This window comes from Hoplias malabaricus, chromosome 13 (genome assembly GCF_029633855.1).
Source record: "Hoplias malabaricus isolate fHopMal1 chromosome 13, fHopMal1.hap1, whole genome shotgun sequence".
Lineage (NCBI taxonomy): Eukaryota > Metazoa > Chordata > Actinopteri > Characiformes > Erythrinidae > Hoplias > Hoplias malabaricus.
Window position 1 is genome coordinate 5,248,215 of NC_089812.1, and position 22,619 is coordinate 5,270,833.

Genomic DNA, 22,619 nt, shown 5'->3' on the forward strand with positions numbered 1-22,619 from the left:
GGGTGACTGTCTGTGAGGAGTGCGGTGTGTTCTCCCTGTGTCTGCGTAGGTTTCCTCCGGGTGACTGTCTGTGAGGAGTGTGGTGTGTTCTCCCTGTGTCTGCATGGGTTTCCTCCGGGTGACTGTCTGTGAGGAGTGCGGTGTGTTCTCCCTGTGTCTGCGGGGGTTTCCTCCGGGTGACTGTCTGTGAGGAGTGTGGTGTGTTCTCCCTGTGTCTGCGGGGGTTTCCTCCGGGTGACTGTCTGTGAGGAGTGTGGTGTGTTCTCCCTGTGTCTGCATGGGTTTCCTCCGGGTGACTGTCTGTGAGGAGTGTGGTGTGTTCTCCCTGTGTCTGCATGGGTTTCCTCCGGGTGACTGTCTGTGAGGAGTGTGGTGTGTTCTCCGTTCTCCCTGTGTCTGCGTGGGTTTCCTCCGGGTGACTGTCTGTGAGGAGTGTGGTGTGTTCTCCCTGTGTCTGCGCGGGTTTCCTCCGGGTTACTGTCTGTGAGGAGTGTGGTGTGTTCTCCCTGTGTCTGCGTGGGTTTCCTCTGGGTGACTGTCTGTGAGGAGTGTGGTGTGTTCTCCCTGTGTTTGCGTGGGTTTCCTCTGGGTGACTGTCTGTGAGGAGTGTGGTGTGTTCTGTCTGTGTCTGCGTGGGTTTCCTCCGGGTGACTGTCTGTGAGGAGTGTGGTGTGTTCTGTCTGTGTCTGCGTGGGTTTCCTCCGTGTGCTCCAGTTTCCAAAAACACACGTTGGTAGGTTGATTGGCGACTCAAAAGTGACCGTAGGTGTGAGTGTGTGAGTGTGTGTGCTGCCCTGTGAAGGACTGGTGCCCCCTCCAGGGTGTATTCCTACCTTGTGCCCAATGATTCCAGGTAGGCTCTGGACCCACCGTGACCCTGAACTGGATAAGCCGTTACAGATAATGGATGAATGGATATTTAGTTACTTTAACAACTGTTCAGCGTTGGCTAATGACCTGCATTTCTCCAAACTATGAAGCTTTATACACAGAAAACTCACCAGTGTTAAATCAGCACTATTAGTGTTAAATTACCACTGTTAGTGCCATTATTTAACACTCTCAGTTAACACTAATAGTGTTGATTTAACACTGGTGAATTTGCTGTGTAGTGAGCTTAATTTCCTTTTCCACATGCTGTGTATTAGTAGCCAAAGCCAAGAGTGAGCAAAGCTCTGCTAAATTCCCACTATCTGCAGAAACACCCTTAACAGGATAATGCTGTGTTTACATATCATCATTTAAACAGCTCGCCCTGTCTTTTTTTCCCCCCTCATCCCAGGCCTTTGTCTGTGTAAAGCAGTGAGACTATAGGCCCAGTTGCCACATGTAGCCGTGTACATGTATATTGTCCTGTTGATAGTAACCACTGAACCCTGGTAATGATCAAGAGAGAGATTTATATCTAGTTTGTATTCATTTAAGGTTGAGAAAAGACACAAGGATTCAAAAAAACATGTGGGTTCAGCAAATGTCAGAAGAATCCTTGTTAAAGTATTGTTTACTGCGTAACAGAGTGGGTGAAAGGAAAGAAAGAAAGAGAGATTAGTGATGGTCATGAAGATGTCTGTGGGATAATGTGGAGAGGCCGTCCTTATTCCTTATCTTCAGGGGCTTACAACAAAGATCCTTTTCCTCCCTTAGAATAAAGGGCCACCGCCCATGTCTTCCCTTGTTTATTTTTTTTTAGTTAATTTTTTTTTTATTTCACCAGTAGGTCACTGTCGTTTTCACTTTCATTTTGTTCCTTATGGCTCTTGTCTGATTTGTTCTTAATACATCTCTTATGCAGTTTATATATTCATTCATTATCTGTAACCCTTATCCAGTTCAGGGTCGCGGTGGGTCCAGAGCCTACCTGGAGGGGGCGCCAGTCCTTCACAGGGCAACACAGACACACACACATTCACTCACACCTACGGACACTTTGGAGTCACCAATCCACCTACCAACGTGTGTTTTTGGCCCATGGGAGGAAACCGGAGCACCCGGAGGAAACCCACACAGACACAGGGAGAACACACCGCACTCCTCACAGACAGTCACCCGGAGCGGGAATCGAACCCACAACCTCCAGGTCCCTGGAGCTGTGTGACTGCGACACCTACCTGCTGCGCCACCATGCCGCCTCAGTTTATATATGTATATAGATATTTGATTTTGTTTACATCATTTGAACACAGCAGTTGCCCTTTACATTGTGTGAAAATGTCATGATCAATTAATAAATGGACCAATAGAAACACTCCAATGTTCCTATGTTACTTGGAATAATTTTGGAATTAATTTAATTGAAAGTTTAGAAGGTTTTTTCCCCTTTTTCTATAACGCTACTATGGTGCACTTTTCACATTTTCCCCAGCACTTATGCAGCCATTAATTTTCCTGTACTTTTTTGTGTGTCACATCTAACTGCAGCGGTAGCTATTTACGTTAACATCCCGTCGGTTCTTAAGTCGACAGGCGGCTTTTATAAACAGTTTACATTCTGTGCATTATTCTGATCCTCTCAAAATGAAGACATTGATAACTCTTTGTCCAGTCACACTGGATGAATAAGTGAAGTTAATGCTAAAATACAATATAATATCAGCCGTCTTCTCTCGTTTCCCTCTGAAGTGTTAGCGTCTGTTAGCCGAAATAAACGAACTGGCAGTTAGCGTTCTCCTCAAACTTAGCACACTGATGAAATATTGCTGACTCACCACTGTTTTCATTTGCTTCATTTCATGGCCCTTAGATAGAGAAAGTGGAAGCTGATCTTTCCCGATCCAAGTCACTGAGGGAGAAACAAGCCAAGGATTTCAGCTGTCAACTAGAGGAGCTGAGACAAAGATATGATCAGCAGGTTAGTGAAGTAAACATCACACTTTTTACATTCAGACAGCAGCCTCACCAAGGTACCGAGGATTTACAGCATGAGGCCAACATGATGAAACGTTTTTGGGCAATAAATACAAGAATCAGTAATATTTACCTGACGTTATTTAACTGACATTAGAACAAAGATACAGTTTCCAACGCCGACCAGTTTGACAATTTTGCACAGTGGGAAAATAAGTGAAAAGTTTATAGAATATTCAGTACCACTTTAGAATAAGTCTGCACTTATAAAGTTTCTTAAATTGATTACAATTTAGTTATTAAGTAGGTTATGAATGCATTAAATTCATTAATAATCAGTTATAACACACAGATAGAAAGTGGAACGTATTGTTTGCCAAATAGTGAACCCACATCCAGCTCCAGTTAAACTTCAGATCTCGCCACATACTGACCTTACTCTGTCTTTCCCATCAGTCGACGTTAACTCCTTCAGCTTCAGTATATAATTCATTCATTCATTCATTCATTATCTGTAAGCGCTTATCCAGTTCAGGGTCGTGGTGGGTCCAGAGCCTACCTGGAATCATTGGGCGCAAGGCGGGAATACACCCTGGAGGGGGCGCCAGTCCTTCACAGGGCAACACAGCCACACACACACATTCACTCACACACTCACACCTACGGACAATTTATGAGTCACCAATCCACCTACCAACGTGTGTTTTTGGACTGTGGGAGGAAACCGGAGCACCCGGAGGAAACCCACGCAGACACGGGGAGAACACACCACACTCCTCACAGACAGTCACCAGGAGTGGGAATCGAACCCACAACCTCCAGGCCCCTGGAGCTGTGTGACTGCGACAAGTTTGTTCAAGTTTAACCCTTTAAAAACCAAGTTTAACCAATTAACCTCAAACGAAAACCCTTTAATGACATTAATGACACTGTGGTGCACCTTAACGTGAAATGACTTAATTCACAATTTAAAGTCGGTTTATTCTTTACCTCGACATTTTCAGTAAGTTTTCTGACACTTTCACTATTAGAGGAAAGAGAGGTCATTGTTTCCCTTTTCGTCTGTGTGTTACAAATGATTATTAATGAATTTTAAAGTGTTTACGACCTAATTAATAATCATGTAAAAAAAAAAAAAACAGATTTAATACACATTTATAAGTGCAGTCTTATTATAAAGTGGTATATATTCATATAAAATCATTTTTCAAAAATTACATAGTATCCAAGTTAAAACAAAACGTATAAAAGGAGCATCCACCAAATGCTGGGTCTTTGTAAACAAAGGTGGGTTGTTGCTCACCAATTTTTGTTGAATGTCAGGGGGGAATTCTCAACCAGTACAAAAAACATTCCTCAGGTCTATCACTAAATAAACACACAGTTATTAGAAGGATATAAAAAAACAAGCCAGAGATTCACTACTTAAACACAACATCTACACAATGTTACTTGGTTTACATGTTTTATATTTCAATATGTATATATGATTACAACTTCCATAATCACAATGTTATATCACAACTGCACTTCTGGTTAGATGCTAACTACATTTCATTGGCCCTGTACTTGTACTCTGCACAATGACAATCAAGTTGAATCTAATCTAATCTAATCTAAAGCCACATAGATTTAAGAATAATAAGCTAAAATAAGCTCCAACACATACCTTCATGTAATTTCTAAAATATAAACGCCAGTTCATTTAAGAGTTATGATTTTGTGTGTTCTGTGGAAACAGCTGTTTAATGTGTGGACACGTTTATAATATATAATATTATTATAATTAACAAGCATACATTCATGTTTAATATCAGTAAATGCCATAAGATTTTGTTGAGTCTGGAGTCATAGCAGATCTAATAAGAATTACAGTCTGAAGAAAAAAAGAAGAGGTCATTCTGATCCAAAGCTTATTCAGTTTTAGAACAAGTTTGAAAAAGGTTGTGCTCTTATTCCTGGTGGAACCACAGTCGTAAAATCAGATCTAATTTCTATATTATGTTTCATATCTGATTATCATGTCTTTCCATCAGATTCTCACTTAATTACTTACTTTCTGATCGAAATCCCATCAGCTGACTTCATTTAAAATAAAACAATTCCAATTAATGCTCGGAAATCTGCCTGTTATCTATAATACTATCTATTTTGTAGGGTGTGGAAGGCGAGCGCCCTTCTTTTTGTAGTTTAATCACGTCGCAATTGAATATGTCACACCATGAAACAATAGTGGAACAGAAGGAGATTCACTGATGGATAATTCATTCAGTTTTTCATTACAAATTTATCCTCACATCTGAAACAGCTACACAGAGATTGTACCCAGAAGTTGCACAAAGACGGCACTGAGTTGAAATGAATTCTGCTGCTGTAAAGTGAACTTTTATATGAAGGAAAATTACACACTGTTGGATCAGGTTTGTGCTTAAATGCCTCAACTGTATTAGTTTGACAAATGCAGTTTAATTTACCATCAAACAGAATATCACTTCCGCTATTCCACTTGTGCCTTCGCCAAATGCCTTAAATCATTAGTGTAGTCAGGAAGTGTTTTGCTTTTTGGGACACTGTATTCTATTGAAATTAAAGCAAGTGATTATTAATGATATAAAATTTAAGAAATAATCTTTACGTTGGTTTTAGGACCGTACCGTGTTTTTAAATAGTTATTTCTCAAACGTCGCAGTATCAGTAGCACTGTTTTGTAGCTGCTGTGGTTTTGGGTCAGTGTGTAGATCAGTGGCGGATGCTGGTCTTTCAAGGAGGGGAAGCTGAATTTCGGCCTACATCATAAAATGTGTCGGTTTATTTATACGTAAATTCTACCCTCCGTTCCTTTTTAAGAAAATGCTCTGTGACCCTGTCGTACCAACAAGGCGTCTTTTCCAGGGACTTGACTAGTGTCCTCTCAATGGCCAGCAGAGCTAGACTGCTTAAACGGCCTTGGCCCATGTGAAGTGTGTCCGCCTGTGCTCCCACGGATCTTTACACCAAAGGATCGCTGATTCGCTCACTTCGCTGTCAATCAAAAAGGGATTCAGCCTCAGACAGATCATCCAATCATCATGCAGAAGCTGAGCGTCCGGGCCAGCCGAGGCCAGCCCACTGCCCCATAGACCCCCAGAGACGCTGAGCGTCCGATGGGCGGGACAAAGCCCAGCATTTATCCAATGGCTCGTCTCGTTTCGCTGCTTCGCTATTGAACTCTGTGGACACTGTTTAAAGCACTGTGAAGCTGCGGGAATGATTGAGAGGAAAGTCGCGTCTTTACCAGTGATAAGAAGCTGATTCTGAACAAAAGTTGAGTGCGTTGTAGTGCATATTTATTCAATGACATGTACACACAACAGTATATATTTGATCACTTATTTTTTTACATTTTAGGGGAAGCTGAGCTTCCCTTGCAGTCTTAGAGCAATCGCCTCTGGTGTAGATGATACTATAACCAGTTTGTCTGATGTCTTTAAAAGCGTGCTGCACACTGAAGCCACAGTGTGGAGAACAGTAACAGGTGCCGTATCAGAGTAGGTCTATAGCGAATAGCTGATACATGTCCTAAAACCTTCAAAACAAAACAACTGTGCTTCTCCTCCCCTTCCCTAACACACCATCCCCTGGTCATTTCCTCTAGAGTAATTGACTTCAGGCCGTGACAATTGGTTTACATTGTTTTAAATGGAGATGGTTAGTGTCCATGATGTCAGTAGAGAGCAAAACAGACTTTGTGATTCCTTTAAAAATGATTAGTATTATACTTTTTTCGTTCTTTCTCCCTCTCTCCCCTATTCATGCCAAATTAGGTTTCCAAAGAAGAATATCAGTGTTCCCCAGTGTCAGACAAATATGACAGAATTAATGGAAATCTCTCACCTTTGGTTCTTTTCAGCCGCTGTTTTTGAAGTGTGCGCCAACTCTTTGAAACATTTGAGTCTGAGCTGGATTCCTGTCACTGAATCACAACTCTTTCAGCTGATTTCATGTGAATGTGAAATAGCGTGTCAGGGCACTACAGGACTACAAACTCCATCAGAAGCTATTTTTGAGGTTTTTTTATTACGTATTTTGAATATGAAGTAAGAAAACTCATTTATACTGTACATTATCTACCTTCTGATTTTTATTCCTCTAATATTAACAATTATTACAATATTATTCCCTTTGAGGTATAGGATAATGTTACATTGTTTTGCAATTAATTTGTATAATTCAATTGGAAGTTATGGTTCTAAAATTGTTAAAACAATATTTTCACATTAGCTGACATTAGAGCATTTCATATTAAACCTTTATTTCTAATACATTAATAGACTTTAGGCCAATGTTATTAAAGCTCCACGGTCCTGGGGTTGTGGGATCAAACCCCACCTCATGCGACTGTCTGTGAGGAGTTCTCCCAGTGTCGGTGTGGGTTTCCTCCAGGTGCTCCAGGGTTGGTGAATGGTGGATTGGCTATTCAAGTGCCTGTAGGTGTTTATCTGAGTGACCAGGTGAGGGTTCCTAGCCTTCCTGCCTTGTGCCCGTTGATTCCAGAAAGGCTCCAAACATGCCCTTTTGATCAGGGTCTGGGTTTGTTTGGTTATTAATTAATTAATATATGTCTGACTGTAATAATTATAAATCCATTATCAGAGGTGATCATTTCTCTCCTGAAAGTTAGTTAGAGACAAGCTGAACCATCTCGAACAGTCTGTTATGAGTAAGCTGAGCACTAAGGTCACGTTCAGTCATTGATGAGGCCACAATAGGACATTCCCCAACTTCCCCAGGGCATGCCTCAATGGGACTTTAAAAGAGAGCAGCTCTATAGAAGCGCTTCTTCTCCGTGACCTCCACCCCGCTGCAACGTCACAGCCAAGCCCTTGTGAGCGCAGCTCCTTGACATTGAACTGACATCCGAGGCCGTGGACTGGGGGCCGTGGGGGTGCGGGGGCCGTGAGACTGGCCTTCCATTCTGTCATAACTGGGTGACTAATCCAATCTGCGTTTTAGATCTTTTTCGGCAGCGCACACAAACACGCTCAGTCTGAGGGTGTCCAGAAATTCACCACACATTCTTACTTTTCCATGCACACACACCAGGCACACGCGCTTTATTCTCTGTATTCTATAAAACAGAATCGATCCCCCCAACCCTTTTTTTATCTCTCTCTTTTCTTTTTCTGCACACCACACCCCTGCTGAGTGCTTCCAGGCCTCTCTCCTCACCCCATCCATGATCTTCCCCAGGGCCGCTTTCCCCCATTACCTCAGCACCTTGGTTCCTGGAGGGGGGTGGCGCTAATCACATCCAAGCCCGCTGACAGCAGCCATTCAGCACTGCCACTTTAAGAGCCTGGCACCCAGCAGCCTTTTCTCCCCTTCGTGCTGTGACGTCCACAATGAGGCGGCTGTGTTCTTCCCGATCCTCTTCTTTCCCCTTGTTGGTCTCCTCTCCGTCCTTTTGTTAATATACTTCACCATGGATCTCCACTCCCGCGTCAAAGCGATTTTGATCGGAATTGTTAGGAGTAAGAATATGTTTCGTTGCTTGGCTTGGAATATGTCAGATGCCCGGAGCGCGCAACAACGAACTATGCACTGGAGGCTTCTAACATGCTAGCCACTGAGATACAGAGACATGCATGCTTATATGGTTAGAGGATGATGACATTGTACCAAACAAATCCCACTGCATTGTACTGTCTCCCACAATGTTATTTTCAGATGAGAAGAAGGCAAGAATATGTCCTTTACGATCTTTCTGAACCATCACTCCAGGTTCCTTCTGGTGGCTGGTCAGTCTTACCCCAGTACCAAGTCTGCATGAAGTGTTTTGTTTCCGTCAGTCTTCGTCGTAGAGTGTTGTTCTCTGAAAACCGAGGAAACTGGCCGAGGCAAAACCTCTCGGCTGTCCTGTACGTTAGACTCAAAAAAAAAATGAAAAAAATCAGCTCAATGTTGAAAAGCTGGTGCCAATGGTCTCCTTCAAGCTTCTCTTTGTGGTCCTCTTTCCATCTCACTGGGGGAAATCCTGGCTCCTCGCTGCATCCCCATTCATCACCTGCTCTCAATAGCAGCGCAGCAGCCTCTGGCTGGCAGGCCAGGTAGGGTGCCGGACTGCACAATGTGCTGCGGATTAGCTTCAAAGCTGCGGGGACCAGGCCCTCTATGAGTCGGGGCAGTCTTTTACAGCCGGCGGGGAGACGGGACAGGACCGGCCAAGGTCATCGTCCCCCCCCATCAGGAGGGGAGTGGGAACGGACCCTGGGAACCGACGGGGCCGGCTTCTCAGAGTCCAGCACCGGCTCACCGCACAGCAGGTGCAGGACAGCCGGATAATGCTCCCCTCTCGCTTTTGTGTGCTCTTTCAGTGTTTTCTTCTACCTCACAATTTGAGGATTTGGACACATTTCCTCACAGTGAGAACTGCTACTTTTTAGCCCCCCCCCCCCCCTCTTTTCTTTTCCCCCTCTTTTCTTTTTTTTATAAAGTTGTTGGTAGGTAAATAGGCATCTATTGGTAAGACATTGCCTAAGTAGGTGGTCATTGACGTATTGGACGATTGCAAGAAAGCTGAGAAAACAAACAGATTTTAGATCCATGGACGCGTTTGAAGAGTTTTTGGGTTAGCGGGCTGTTGGAATAAATCAGATTATAGATATAATAGCCAATCTTTTTTTTTCTGTGTTTCGCCTTCCTCTCCATGTCGATGTTCTTTTCTAACTCCATGTTGAATGAATTTACCGTATAATAATGATTTTAAGCATTGCTCTAAGCCGATTTTTCCGTCCTGTCACTCTGGGTGCGCAGGGCTAGGCTCGCATGACGGGGCAGATGGTTACCCCATCCCAGCCTTTCCAACTGGCCTAGACATCACGCCTCTTTTTATAATGAGCATCGGAGGAAGGCGGAGGGGAGGCGAAAGGGACAGTGAGCTAGAAGCGCTTACAATTAGCCTAAAGAATGGGAGGATAGCGAAGGCTATGAGGTAATAGTGATGCAAAATCTCCCCGTGCCTCATTAGGTAGCGAAGCTAACACCTAACTTTTTTTTTTTTTTTTTCGCTGAGCAATACTCAAGTTGTCATGACGACAGGGATGTGCCGCGCTGATGAAGTCTTGATCCTTGTTGTCCAATCAGATTGTGGACCTGAAACTGCAGCACGAACAGGAGAGGACGCACCTATTCCAGCAGCACAATGCCGAAAAGGACAGCCTGGTCCAGGACCACCAGCGGGAGATCGCCAGCCTGGAAAAACAAGCACGGGCCGCCATGGTCCAGCACCAAACGCAGACGCAGGAGTGGAGAAAGCGCGATGGACAGGTAGGGGGTCTCTTCCTTTCCGCGTCACCACTTCGGTCTGCTGTTTACGATGCTAAAGAAAATATTTGCTTTAGTTTTTTCTTTCCGTTTTGCCAAATGTTAATTTGAATCATACTTTTAAGCGCTGTTTGAATTTTCTGAAAGATTGCGAATCTGAAATCCATTTTTTTAAGTGCGTAACTTAAATTGTGCAAAATATTTTTGTTTGCGAAATTGTGACCATAGAATTTTTAATACATTTGTCGTAAATATTTGTTTAAATGTCTTACAGAAACGGCTTGTAATACTTTATTTTAATGCGCTGTGCATCTAAGCGGGGTTTAGTTGAAGAACTGAAAAGCCACAGCTGCTCAAACCACAGGTTGCCGGATAAGGGGGGAAATCTTTAAGCGCAATATGACTCTGGCCTTTTATTCAACGCCCTAGGTTGCATTTTTGTTCTTTTCTTTGCTCTGTTCAGGGCTGGGTTGGCATGAGCCGATGTGCTGCCAACGAGTCGTTTAGCCGTGCCGAGCGCGGCGCACTTTGTGAACGAACAAACCACTTCTGTCCCTGCACCACAGGTAGCCATCATCCCCTCATAAGGACTGGTTTATTTTCTCATTCAGCTTTCCCAGCCTCTGTGTACGCACATGTTCCGTTTATCGTATATTAATGATGCTCCTAGCAGGACAGCTAGAAACCTCCATTTTGTTTAGCAGCAGGTTCCTTATGCCTGCGCTGCCAAGCCCCCTTTCGCCTCTTCAGTCCAGCTATCACGTAGTCTCAGTGGGAAGCCATTTGACAGCCAAGCCCCCAACTGGGGATTCATTTAACTCTTCAAACCCAGAGATGAAATATAAATTGTCAGCATGGCTAAACCATGTTTATTGGCTTCTAGCAGTAGAAACGAGTCCAGCAGAGATGGGGCTGAACTGCAGATTATTGACGGTGGAATAATCAGAATCTCAGGGTTTGTGTGTTTTGTTTTTTTTTCTTTAAATCTTTATTCCAATGAAAAACATTCAATTAAAAAGGAAAATACAGTCCCTTTGAACTATTGTTAGCAATGGGATTATTAATTTTTTCTTAATATTTAGGCAAACAAAATCAATGTAGACTGTAATAGGCTTTTACTTTTCTTTCTTTTTTTGTCTTCTACCATTTAAAAAATTATAAAAAAAACACTAATCATAATACTTTTATACAGTGTCTCAATTATAAATGTCTTTGCGGGTTTGTGAAAGAACTTCATTTCCACAGTGCTTGGTTTTCTGCTGTAAAATATAGGATTACAGCTCAAAATGAACATACAGCAGTTCAAAACAAATTGCTTTTTCATCCCTGTCCATGTTTCAGACACAACACAAAGCCATTTGCTCAGCACCTCATCAGTCACATCGTTATTGAGCTCGTGTTGTGGACTGGCCATGTAGGATATGAGTGCAGGGGAGTGAAATGGCCTCCTCCAGCGAGAGGCTGCTGTGGGACACGAACTTCATCTCTTCCAGCCTCCAGAATGCACTGAGCAATTTGTTGGCACTCAAGGGAGCAGACTTTGCGGTTTGGCCGTTTCTGCATGTGCTCCTCCATGTGATGATGCGATTGTGGTCAAAAGTGCACTGAACCCCAACGCCCTGTCCTTCGAAAAGCCCCGATCCCCCAGTATCAGAAATGGCGCTGTGTGAAGAGTGTCCTCGCATCAAGAACGATAAGAGATCAATGGCAAGGGTTACAGAAGCAATCCACATTCCACGCTCTGTGTCAAGAAGCAGCCGTTAAAGTTGAACATTCCTCCAGATGCGAAGATGTCGTCACGTGTCGAGGACTTCTATAAACCCGAGATCTTCAGACTGATCAGAGATTTAGATTCTCAGACGGAAATGCCTTTTGAATTTTTCAGACGAGGTCTTATAGCTAATGGCAAACATGAGGGCGAAACACAATCTTCTGAGTATCCGACTGTCAGGGTTTTTTTTCTTCTTTTTCCTCTTCCTTAGCACAGCAGAGCAGAACTTTACATGAAAGTGGCGCCTGTTGGTTTGAAAACTTTCTCTCTCTGTGTCCCATTGCATTTGAATTGGTGTCCATCAAGCTTACCCGAGCTGCTAGAAGAAGATACTTTTCTCGGCTACTGCTGACAGAAAACTGGCTGCCTCGACACCGTCTGAGTGAGATAAGATGGCCATCATGGCCGCTCTTCTGTTCTCAAGAAAGCACATTTTCTCTAAGCATACTCTGTGAGATTAAATTCAGGAAGAAGAGAGAAGGCAGCACATAAGAAACCATCCCTTGAATGCTTTATTGAGTGGAGATGGTACATTTAAAAAAAAGTGGTTCATCGGTGTCTAAAGCGTGGATTTATACCGTTATTCAACAAAATATGCAAGCTGTTGTTTACGTGAAAATATTTCATATTGTCCATAAGTTGTGTTTTTGATATGATGAGGACCTGACCTCAGCTAGATTGAAAATATGGACTGGAGAATGGGATAAAACATGCCTCCTTCTCAGCCACATACAAAAGGTCTGCAGATCTTGTATATATTTGAGGATGAACAATTCGGAATGGTCAATACACTAATAAATGGGAAGCACTTCTTCACTGACGTCAGGGCAGCTTAAGGTGAACAAATAGCTCGTGCCCATGCTCTCATCGGTGGGATTTTGTGGTTCCAGCCCAGTGGTGAGTGGCTGGGCTGCCATTGAAACAAGCTATCAGTAAATGTGTGCCGTTACTGTGAGATTGTAACTGTACAAACGCTTCCATATCTTTTCCCGACCAACGCTGAGCCGAAGGTTTTATTGTTTTTCCGTTTCTCAGTTCGGAGTCTTTGTTGAGGACGCAGAGGGAATCGGCCCAAATCCTCGTCCTTGGGCTGAAACCGGAGTATTAGTTTTCCCTCAACCTGGAATTGCTGCTTTGGCGCCCTGCAGGCTCCTAGTTTCCTCAGTCTTTTTGAAGATGAAAGGACAAGACCAAGAGTCAGTTGGCAGCTGAACCAGGACAGTTCCCAGTAAATATGGTTGCCTGCAGCCAGTACTCTGTGCTTATACACAACCTGGCCCCAGGCACTAGACATGTTTTTTTCCACGCATGTTTATGGCACGCCATTATGAGGAGTCTGTGTACGTTACGGTGACTGTTATTGGAGAGAAACTATGATCAGAATTTGCATTTCCCTTCCACCTGCACCGTATCACTTGCCTAACAAGTCAACTTCTGCTGCGGTCTTGCATTGTTTTCCAACCTCTGTTGTACAGGATGAATATTCTCTTGCGTTCTGGCTCCACTGAAATATTCATATTGTTTGTAGTTTGGACTCTGTAAATGAAAATTGCTGCTTTCTTGAACAGATTTGCCTCGGGCAGATGTTTCTTTCTGTGCGTCCCTTGGAGAGCAGATTTATTAAACATAATTTAGGTGGATTGTATGAACAACAGATGTTTTGGTTGGTCAGTCAGATCCATTATTACATTTCCTGTGTTTCGGCTTTATTCAAAGATCCGTTTTCTTTTTCTTTTCCTCTTTTTTCCCCAGTTTGGCCTGTGTCTCAGTCAGATTCTGTTATTCTTTTTTTTTTTCTTAGTAATATAACATGGACTTCAAACAGCATGGGAGAGAATCTGATCCTCCGAGTACATGACTAGGGCCCACTCTGTGCGGCTGTGATTGGCAAATTAATGACGCCTTCAGACTTTCAAAGAACTTCATTTCCAAATAAGAGTTAAGACCACCGTACATGAAGGCTAGCATGACAGAGGGGATCAGACATGCTTATCTGATGTGGGGAGAAACAACAGACTCGTAAAATAGGTCCACACCCTGGTGGGAGGGGTTGGCTTTAGCTCTGTGAGTGGCCAATCAGTTGTTGCCATTTGGGAAAATAGTGAATATCAACATCAAAACAATGAGAATGTTGACAGATGCTTTTTTGGCGTTTTGTAATGACCTACTTTTAAGTATTATAGCAGCTGATATAAGCAGGATATATTTAGTTATGCCTTACTCATGCGTTTTCTGCCTGGCCAACCACACTGATAACTAGTGTGTGTTTAAATCAGAATTTTAAATACAGCTTAGCTCCACTGACTACCACTGTGGTTCCCAATATTTTGTGAAACCGTTAAAACCATTAAAAAAAAAAGGTTGGAATTTAAAACCCCCTACCCTCCCTTTTCACCCTGCAACACAGTTCACATCCTCACAATTCTTCACAAAGGGAGTTGTTAAGACTTCAGTGGATAAGCAGTGTAAGATTTGTTCTCTTATAATAAATAAAATGCTATACTGCTACCTCTGCCTTTAGTATCTTCAAGGGAGAGTAAATATTATCACACATAATGATTACCAATTACACAGAAAAACATGGCACTGCTGACTGTGAGCTAAACCAAACAGCAGGTCTGTTTGACAGTAGAGGTTAGCTTGGCTTTGTAAACACAGTCATTTCAACTTAAATATCAACTGTGTTTTGGGCTGAGGGGAGATAGTGGTCATCCAGGGTCAGCCCAGCACCAATATTCCTGCACATAGCACTGAACGCTAACATCCAATCACACCACATACTTCCTGTACTACATTCTCACAAGGACGTAGCTATAAACTGAAAATGGGCGAGGGACCAAACCTACCCAGGGGACAGGGAATTCACTAATTTGTGATTAACTGTGTTGCTAGTATTATTATTATTATAAAAGACTATTAAAATATAAGCACTACCATATAAACAGACATCGAGACGTTGTCATATGACGAGATCTTTTCCAGATTTTGTGACCAACATTGTTTTTAATCAAGGTGCAAAACATTCCATCATCTGTTTCAATACAACCATGGGTTCAGCCCTGGGTTGTTTATTTAAATGGGAATTTAAGGAAGATTTTCCCATTATTAAGTGTTTGTAGCTTTATGCCAGAAAGCACCTCTAAAGACCTGCCTACGTTCCTTAACGTTACAAAGCTGCTCAGCTTCATATTTCACAATTTATTTATTATGTTTTAACTTCCCCATTCTCATTCCTTGAATGGTGTAGGTGCTAGAACATAGTGGCTGCAAACCTTAAGGTGGAATGTGAATATTTGAACATTTGAACATGAAACTGGGAAGTAATGGACAGGTCTCACTTAAGGTATTAAATAAAGAATGCCAAAATTAGGACCAGAAATGGGAACACCTGCTCAGTTTTACTAAAATTGTCCAGTCCACTTTAAATAATGCAGGCACACGAATGTAACTGTGGCACCATTTAAGGTGGAACAAAAAAGCAGCTCAGTAATGTCAAGGAACCTAAGGCATATCTTTAGAGGAGTTTCATGACATAATTCCTCAGGGAAAGGAAGTTCTCCCTTAACATGTTCAAACAAAGAACCCAAAGCGGAACCTGCGGCTTACATTGACTCAGAGAAACCGAAGGCGCTGGAATCCTTTGCTCCCCCTCTCAGTGGGCAGCGTTCTGATTGGTTAGTTAGTGGGCAGCGTTCTGATTGGTTAGTTAGTGGGCAGGGTTCTGATTGGTTAATTAGTGGGCAGCGTTCTGATTGGTTAGTTAGTGGGCAGGGTTCTGATTGGTTAGTTAGTGGGCAGCGTTCTGATTGGTTAGTTAGTGGGCAGTGTTCTGATTGGTTTGTTAGTGGGCAGCTTCCTGATTGGCTAGTCAGCTCCGCCCTCAAGACTAGTCAGAGAAATATATATATTTTACCTCAGTATATTGGTGGAAATATTTTGAGAAAATCTGAATATCGACTACGGCCTTTCATTCTCAGATTGGCTTTGGTAAGGAAAGCCTGTTATACAACACTGGCCTAGATTATGGTGGTGTTTGTTGTTTTTATATCCACTAATAGAATCTCTGATCACGAGTGCAAGGCTAAACTGCAGTTCTTGATAGAAAGCAGGCAAAAAAAAAAAGATCATCTAAATCCTGGCAGCCCTTTTCATCACTGAAAAAGCATTACTGTCTCGTCCTTGTCCAGCTTTCCTTTGTCCTCTGTGCTGTTAATGCTGTATAGCTGTGGAAGTTGTGGAAGGCTCCAGCACACACCATCTCCCCTTCCCAGATGGAGCCTTCCATGATGAAAAGGGGTTTTAATCCCGGTCCAGGCACCGCTTCCATCAGCCTGGCCGAGCGCTGCATGCTCAGGCTCTCTCTGTGCTGGCCTCTCTCGGCAGCACACGGGCTCGCTTCTTGAAGACATGCAAATGTGGCTCAGGCTAATATCAGGCACGCACTGTATCTCTTTCATCCAGAGGGCGATTGCACATGGTGCTGGAAATGGAAATGAGAAGCATGGCTGTGCCTTCAGATTCGTGTCCTGAATACATGACATGGCAGCATGCTACTCGCAGGCATTGGCCTTGACACAATCCTGTATGCTGTACTGAGGTATAACCCATATATTCCTGTATATTTATAGCGCAGTGTGTTGAATTTAATCTTTTTGACGTGAATCCAACGCTGAAAGCCTAGTGTGCTCGCAGAAACAGTCTCGAAATCATGAGTTATCATGATGCTGCTATTTTCTGTGGATGCATTCTCTGTGATGCTGTTTTGAGCTTCTTATGCATAAGTCATGCAATGTGGCTTTTTTTCCCCTCAGTGACACATCGCCACAGAACAGGCAAGAAAGAGACTTGCTGATGTCTTCAAGACAAGACAGGATCTCTCGATCAACCCACTTGACGATGTCCAATCTTATGAAGTGGAGTACATGTCTAATGGTGTATTTACATCGGTAGTTCCATTCCCTAGGGCCACACCTACTTATTTCTGCTTCACGTGGTGTTCACATTGACATGTTTGACATTGAACCAAGAAATGAAAACTCATTATTTATACATACATATGATAATGTTAATAAATAGGAAAATACCCAGTACATATGCAGAACTGTAACATAGCTGAGCTCATGAATTGCGTGTTATTTAATCTGTATTTAGTGAGGACCCTTCCGCATATTACTGTGGTTTTCATACGACTCTATACACTCTTCAACTTTTGTATGTAAACCATCACTTACCATCTGTAAAAATAGTACAAACATTGTAAATTGCAGCATGCATCCTTAGTCAGGCTCTTATTTGATGCATACCATCGTTCTCACAGCAATGCACTCTGCTTCTGAAAACTCTTAATCCCAGGGATCAAACTATAACTATAACTCTGTCACTATAACGGATTTCAGTCACAGTCAGCAGCTACCTGCATGGGGCGCGTGACTATAAAGATTAGAGATTAGAATGAACAAATATTTGCAACACCTGCTGGCAGATAAAACAATTACAGCTTTGAAATACAGGAGACATCTCTGAAAGAAATCGAATTAAACTAGCCTTCACATGATTGATTTCAGGAATTTTGAGAACCCTTCTTATAAATTGGACAATTCTGACGCAAATCAGTAAAAAAAAGTTTAAAAAAAGTTTTCTGGAACTTAATACATTGCAAAGTTTTTATGGGAGTCACTGTGGTCAAAGTACTGGTGCTCGGTGCTTCTAGTGAGAAATCACAACCTCTTGCTTCAGCCTTTTCTTCCTCATCCTCTACGTCTGGAGTCATAACCACTACACCCGTAGAAACAACCCTGAAACAGTTATCAGGTGAAAGCAAAGTTTCAGGCCCAAGAAAAAATTAAAACAAATGTAGGTCAAAGCATTTTTATAACTTGATGGCAGCTGCAATGGTTACTTGTGGCATGGTGCGGAAATGTTGCATGCTGACTTGTTTAGCAGACGTTGAGGCCTCAGGGTGTTTACACACTGCCTACGCACTTTTACCTGGAAACCTACAGGAATCTGTGGGTAAAAAGGTTCAGGCACCGAATTTATTTATTTATTTATTTAGCTTTAATTCCTGTAATCACGTACACTCTCTATAATAGACACTCAACAATGAGAGCCCAAAGTTGGGTTAGTTACTGGATTGCTAGGCTGCTTACACCAAAGTACTGGTCACTCCCGACAGTTGGAATCAGTCAGTAAAATCTAGGAAGATGAGAAGCCAGCTGCTCTTTGAACAGCATTCATCCACCTTTGCCCTTCTTTTCAGAGGGGGACTTTAATCAAGAAAAGATAACGCAGGCGGATATGATGTGGGGCGACTCCCCAGTCTGACTCCTAAAGTTTATCTGCATGACTCCTGTTATGCCTGGCAGGCCTCCAGGTTTTCGGGAACTTGAAAGTAAACTGTTTACACAAGCTGGCGAAGATGCAGGGGTTTGCCAGGTAACTGGATTGCGACATCACAGGGGAAGCTAAAAATGTTCACTATGGGCTTAGCCTTAGGCCAACAGGAAGTGACACCATGGACAAGGAGAGATGAGCCATTAACTCTGCTAGATACTGCACCAAAATGCCAAGAGGCACTAGCCTAGGGCATGGGTTTGGGATTTTTATTATATACAGGTGTTGTTTCAGAAGCAGTCCTGGTTATTCAGACTTATGAAGCCTTCATTTCCTATCGGTATATCTTTGCCGTATCAATGAGCCCATTGTTTTCACTAGTAGATAATGTTACAAGGATAATTTGTGGATAAATGTCTACCATCAATTCTACATTGACATCTACTCACAGCACTTTTTTGTTGAAATGTCCACAGACTGTTGCACATACTATGGAACAATTGTGCCCCTTTTTATCGCTCTAATTTCCTCGTCTTGTGCTGGTGTCTGTAGGCAGCCACAGATTTTTTTTTTTTTTTTTAGCTTGACAAGATTATTTCCGGGACCATCAAAGAATCAGAAAAAAAGCCAGTCCAGTCCAGTTTAAGAAGGAATTATAGATTAAAGGCTCCTCCGTGCTGAGATCTAATAGTTCCGCTCCAGTAGCTGCTGCTTCTGCTTCTGCTGCCGCTGTCGCCTGGGACCTGAGCGTAGTCTCTGCATCTGGGTGTTTTTTTTTTCCCTCTCCTCATGACCCGCCTTTGAAGTGGCAGCAACACCCCCCCCCACTCCATACTCCCCCAAAACTGCATTCACAACAGCTTTTCCGACTCTTTTCCGGCAGGACCGCCACGTGACATGCTAACAGGTCTCCTCCCCAGGATGTTTGGGAGCAGGAGGAGCCGGATCTCTGAAGCTGCCAAACCTGCCATCCCCTATTCCTGCCACTTCGGCACAGCCTTCTCACATCGCCGTCTAGGCAAGGGTTATAGACTCAGGGAATGGAGAACGGTTAATGACAAAGCGTTGAGTTGGAAGATGTCACACATCCAGCATGACTTTTCATTCTACATTTACAGTTCCTTATTTGTCTACAGCTGATGATATTGGGCGAGGTCTGTGGTGTCCCTGTCCTTAATGATTCACCCACTAGACTCTGGCCAGTAGCATCACTGTTACTGTCTTCATTTGGAAGAACTGTTAAGACGAGTGCCTGCTGTCGTTTGGCTTAATAGAATTTGATTGACACGTGCCCCACCCACTGACCCCTCCTACTTGTGCTCCATCCTGTAGCATATATAACTGAGTGCTCTTATCCAACTCACAGTTTATAGAATGGACCCCTGTCTCGCACATTCTAGAAACAGGGCTAAAAGTGAAGATAAATTAGTTGAAGTGAGCTGCACAAATGAATGTGTTGTTTCTGGAATTCATAAACACGTCGAGCGTTTTCAGACACAAGGTTTTCTCTATGGTTTTTGTGGTTATCAACCGGAGCACCCGGAGGAAACTCTCACAAACACGGGAGAACACACCACACTCCTCACAGACAGTCACCCGGAGGAAACTCTCATAAACACAGGGAGAACACACCACACTCCTCACAGACAGTCACCCGGAGGAAACCCACGCAGACACAGGGAGAACACACCACACTCCTCACAGACAGTCACCCAGAGGAAACCCACGCAGACACAGGGAGAACACACCACACTCCTCACAGACAGTCACCCAGAGGAAACCCACGCAGACACAGGGAGAACACACCACACTCCTCACAGACAGTCACCCGGAGGAAACCCACGCAGACACAGGGAGAACACACCACACTCCTCACAGACAGTCACCCAGAGGAAACCCACGCAGACACAGGGAGAACACATCACACTCCTCACAGACAGTCACCCGGAGGAAACCCACGCAGACACAGGGAGAACACACCACACTAATCACAGACAGTCACCCGGAGGAAACCCACACAGACACAGGGAGAACACACCACACTTCTCACAGACATTCACCAGGAGGATACCCATGCGGACACAAGGAGAACACACCACACTCCTCACAGACAGTCACCCGGAGCAGGACTTGAACCCACAATCTCCAGGTCCCTGGAGCTGTGTGACTGAGACAGTACCTGCTGCACCACTGTGCCACCCTGGTTCATATATATATATATATATATATATATATATATATATATATATATCTATCTGAAGGGATTTAACCCAACATCATACGTATAACTGAGTGTATATATATATTACAAATTCAAACATTCCCTGGCAGCTTCCCATTCATTTTCCTCCTGGAGGTAATTTAAGACATTTATCATTCCTGCAACGTAAAGCAGCCAATGGAATCAAAGCACTTCCCCTCGAGTTAAAGCTGTGCTGTCAGGTTCAAAGCCAGTGAGGTCAAGTCCTGGGGTCATTCCTTCAGAGAGGTGCTCATCCAAACGTCTGACTTGACTCTCTTATGGGAGGTCCCTGTCAGCTTTTCTGGGGCCTAATGCCTTTGCTGTCTTCCTGTTTTTTCCCTTTTTTAGTCATCTGCGGCCTTTTTCCCCGAGCCTCGCTGCTAAACGCGGCAGGCTCATGGCAAATCGGTCGTGCCAGTGTTTTTTCAGCTTCCTGAAATGAGAAATGGCAGCAGTACCTCATCCCCCATGAGTAACTGACCTTTGATTTGCGCTAATTTTGCTCATTAAATCAAACCGCTGACCTTTGTGGAATGCCGGCCTTTGATGTCGAACCCTTGTGGCCGGGAGATCAGAGGGGGCGGTTTCTGTTTTCCTCTTCCTGGCCAGGCCGAGCACAAACGCTTCATCGGTCTCGCTTTGCTTGTTTTTGTTCCCCTCTTTTCGTTTCTCTTCCTCGCTCTCTGAGCAAGTATGGGATTCCCCTCCTTCAGCATCCCATAAACGCAGAGGATTAACCCTATCAAACTTAACGTCACACCATTAGCACGTTCAGAACCTTTGGCGGGTCCTTGTTAACTTGTTCAAATCGGACTCCACATTGGGAAAAGTGAAATGGATCTGTTTAGTGCAGTAATGCTCCCTCTGTGCTTTCTGCAGGCTTCTTTGTGTCCTATTACTATGTAAAGGCAGCAGTGTATTTCTTTTATATTTGAATGCCCAGCCATTTTGATACTAAAATTAGTTTCAGTAAGAGTTCTATTGGGCGGCACGGTGGTGCAGCAGGTAGTGTCGCAGTCACACAGCTCCAGGGACCTGGAGGTTGTGGGTTCGATTCCCGCTCCGGGTGACTGTCTGTGAGGAGTGTGGTGTGTTCTCCCTGTGTCTGCGTGGGTTTCCTCCGGGTGACTGTCTGTGAGGAGTGTGGTGTGTTCTCCCTGTGTCTGCGTGGGTTTCCTCCGGGTGACTGTCTGTGAGGAGTGTGGTGTGTTCTCCCTGTGTCTGTGTGGGTTTCCTCCGGGTGACTGTCTGTGAGGAGTGTGGTGTGTTCTCCCCGTGTCCGCGTGGGTTTCCTCCGGGTGACTGTCTGTGAGGAGTGTGGTGTGTTCTCCCTGTGTCTGCGTGGGTTTCCTCCGGGTGCTCCGGTTTCCTCCCACTGTCCAAAAACACACGTTGGTAGGTGGATTGACGACTCAAAAGTGTCCGTAGGTGTGTGTGTGTGTGTCTGTGTTGCCCTGTGAAGGACTGGCGCCCCCTCCAGGGTGTATTCCCGCCTTGCGCCCAATGATTCCAGGTAGGCTCTGGACCCACCGCGACCCTGAATTGGATAAGGGTTACAGATAATGAATGAATGAATGAATTTTTCTAATAAAAAGAGCAGTATAATTGGATAAAAAGAAAACTATAATCTAAGCCTATACGACTTTCACGTCACGGTCTTTAGGTGTCAAATTAGAAACCGGAGAAACATACGTCACTCCTTAAATGAAAGTTTATCTGTGTCTGTGAAATGACATCTGCTTGTGTTGGTGTTTTTCACCTTCTAGACCATCTCTGAGCTCGAGGCTCAGGTGCACTCTCTAAGGGAAGAAGTTCTCGCAGCTCACGCCCAGAGGAAGCAACAGCTGGCTGAGCTGGGTCTACTGCGCGAAGAGGAGCGCCAGCGCAGCGCACAGGACCAGGAGGCTGCGCTGAGCCGAGTCCGGGCTGAGATGGAACGTGTGCGACAGGACCTGGAGAGGACCTACAGTGCTGAGAGGGAGCTCACCCAGGAGAAGGTGGGGGCTGCACAGTAGAGATGATTCACGTCTGATTTGAATCACTGATTCAGTGTCATTTCAATTTGCCAATATATTTTTATTCCACTGAATAGTGTCAGGTTACACCCAGGCTGTTAAAGAGCCCCTA

The 22,619-nt window shown here is 43.9% G+C and overlaps 1 protein-coding gene across 4 annotated transcripts in view; it reads left to right on the forward strand.

Annotated features, from left to right (window-relative positions):
- Positions 1-22,619, forward strand: part of cep112 (centrosomal protein 112) — a 191,343-nt gene that overhangs the window by 101,632 nt on the left and 67,092 nt on the right. For all 4 annotated transcript variants that reach the window (XM_066641756.1, XM_066641758.1, XM_066641755.1 and 1 more), the window contains 3 exons: positions 2,741-2,848; positions 9,967-10,149; positions 22,259-22,489. In XM_066641756.1, coding sequence (XP_066497853.1) covers positions 2,741-2,848; positions 9,967-10,149; positions 22,259-22,489 — 522 coding nt within the window. The remainder of the gene's footprint in view (positions 1-2,740; positions 2,849-9,966; positions 10,150-22,258; positions 22,490-22,619) is intronic.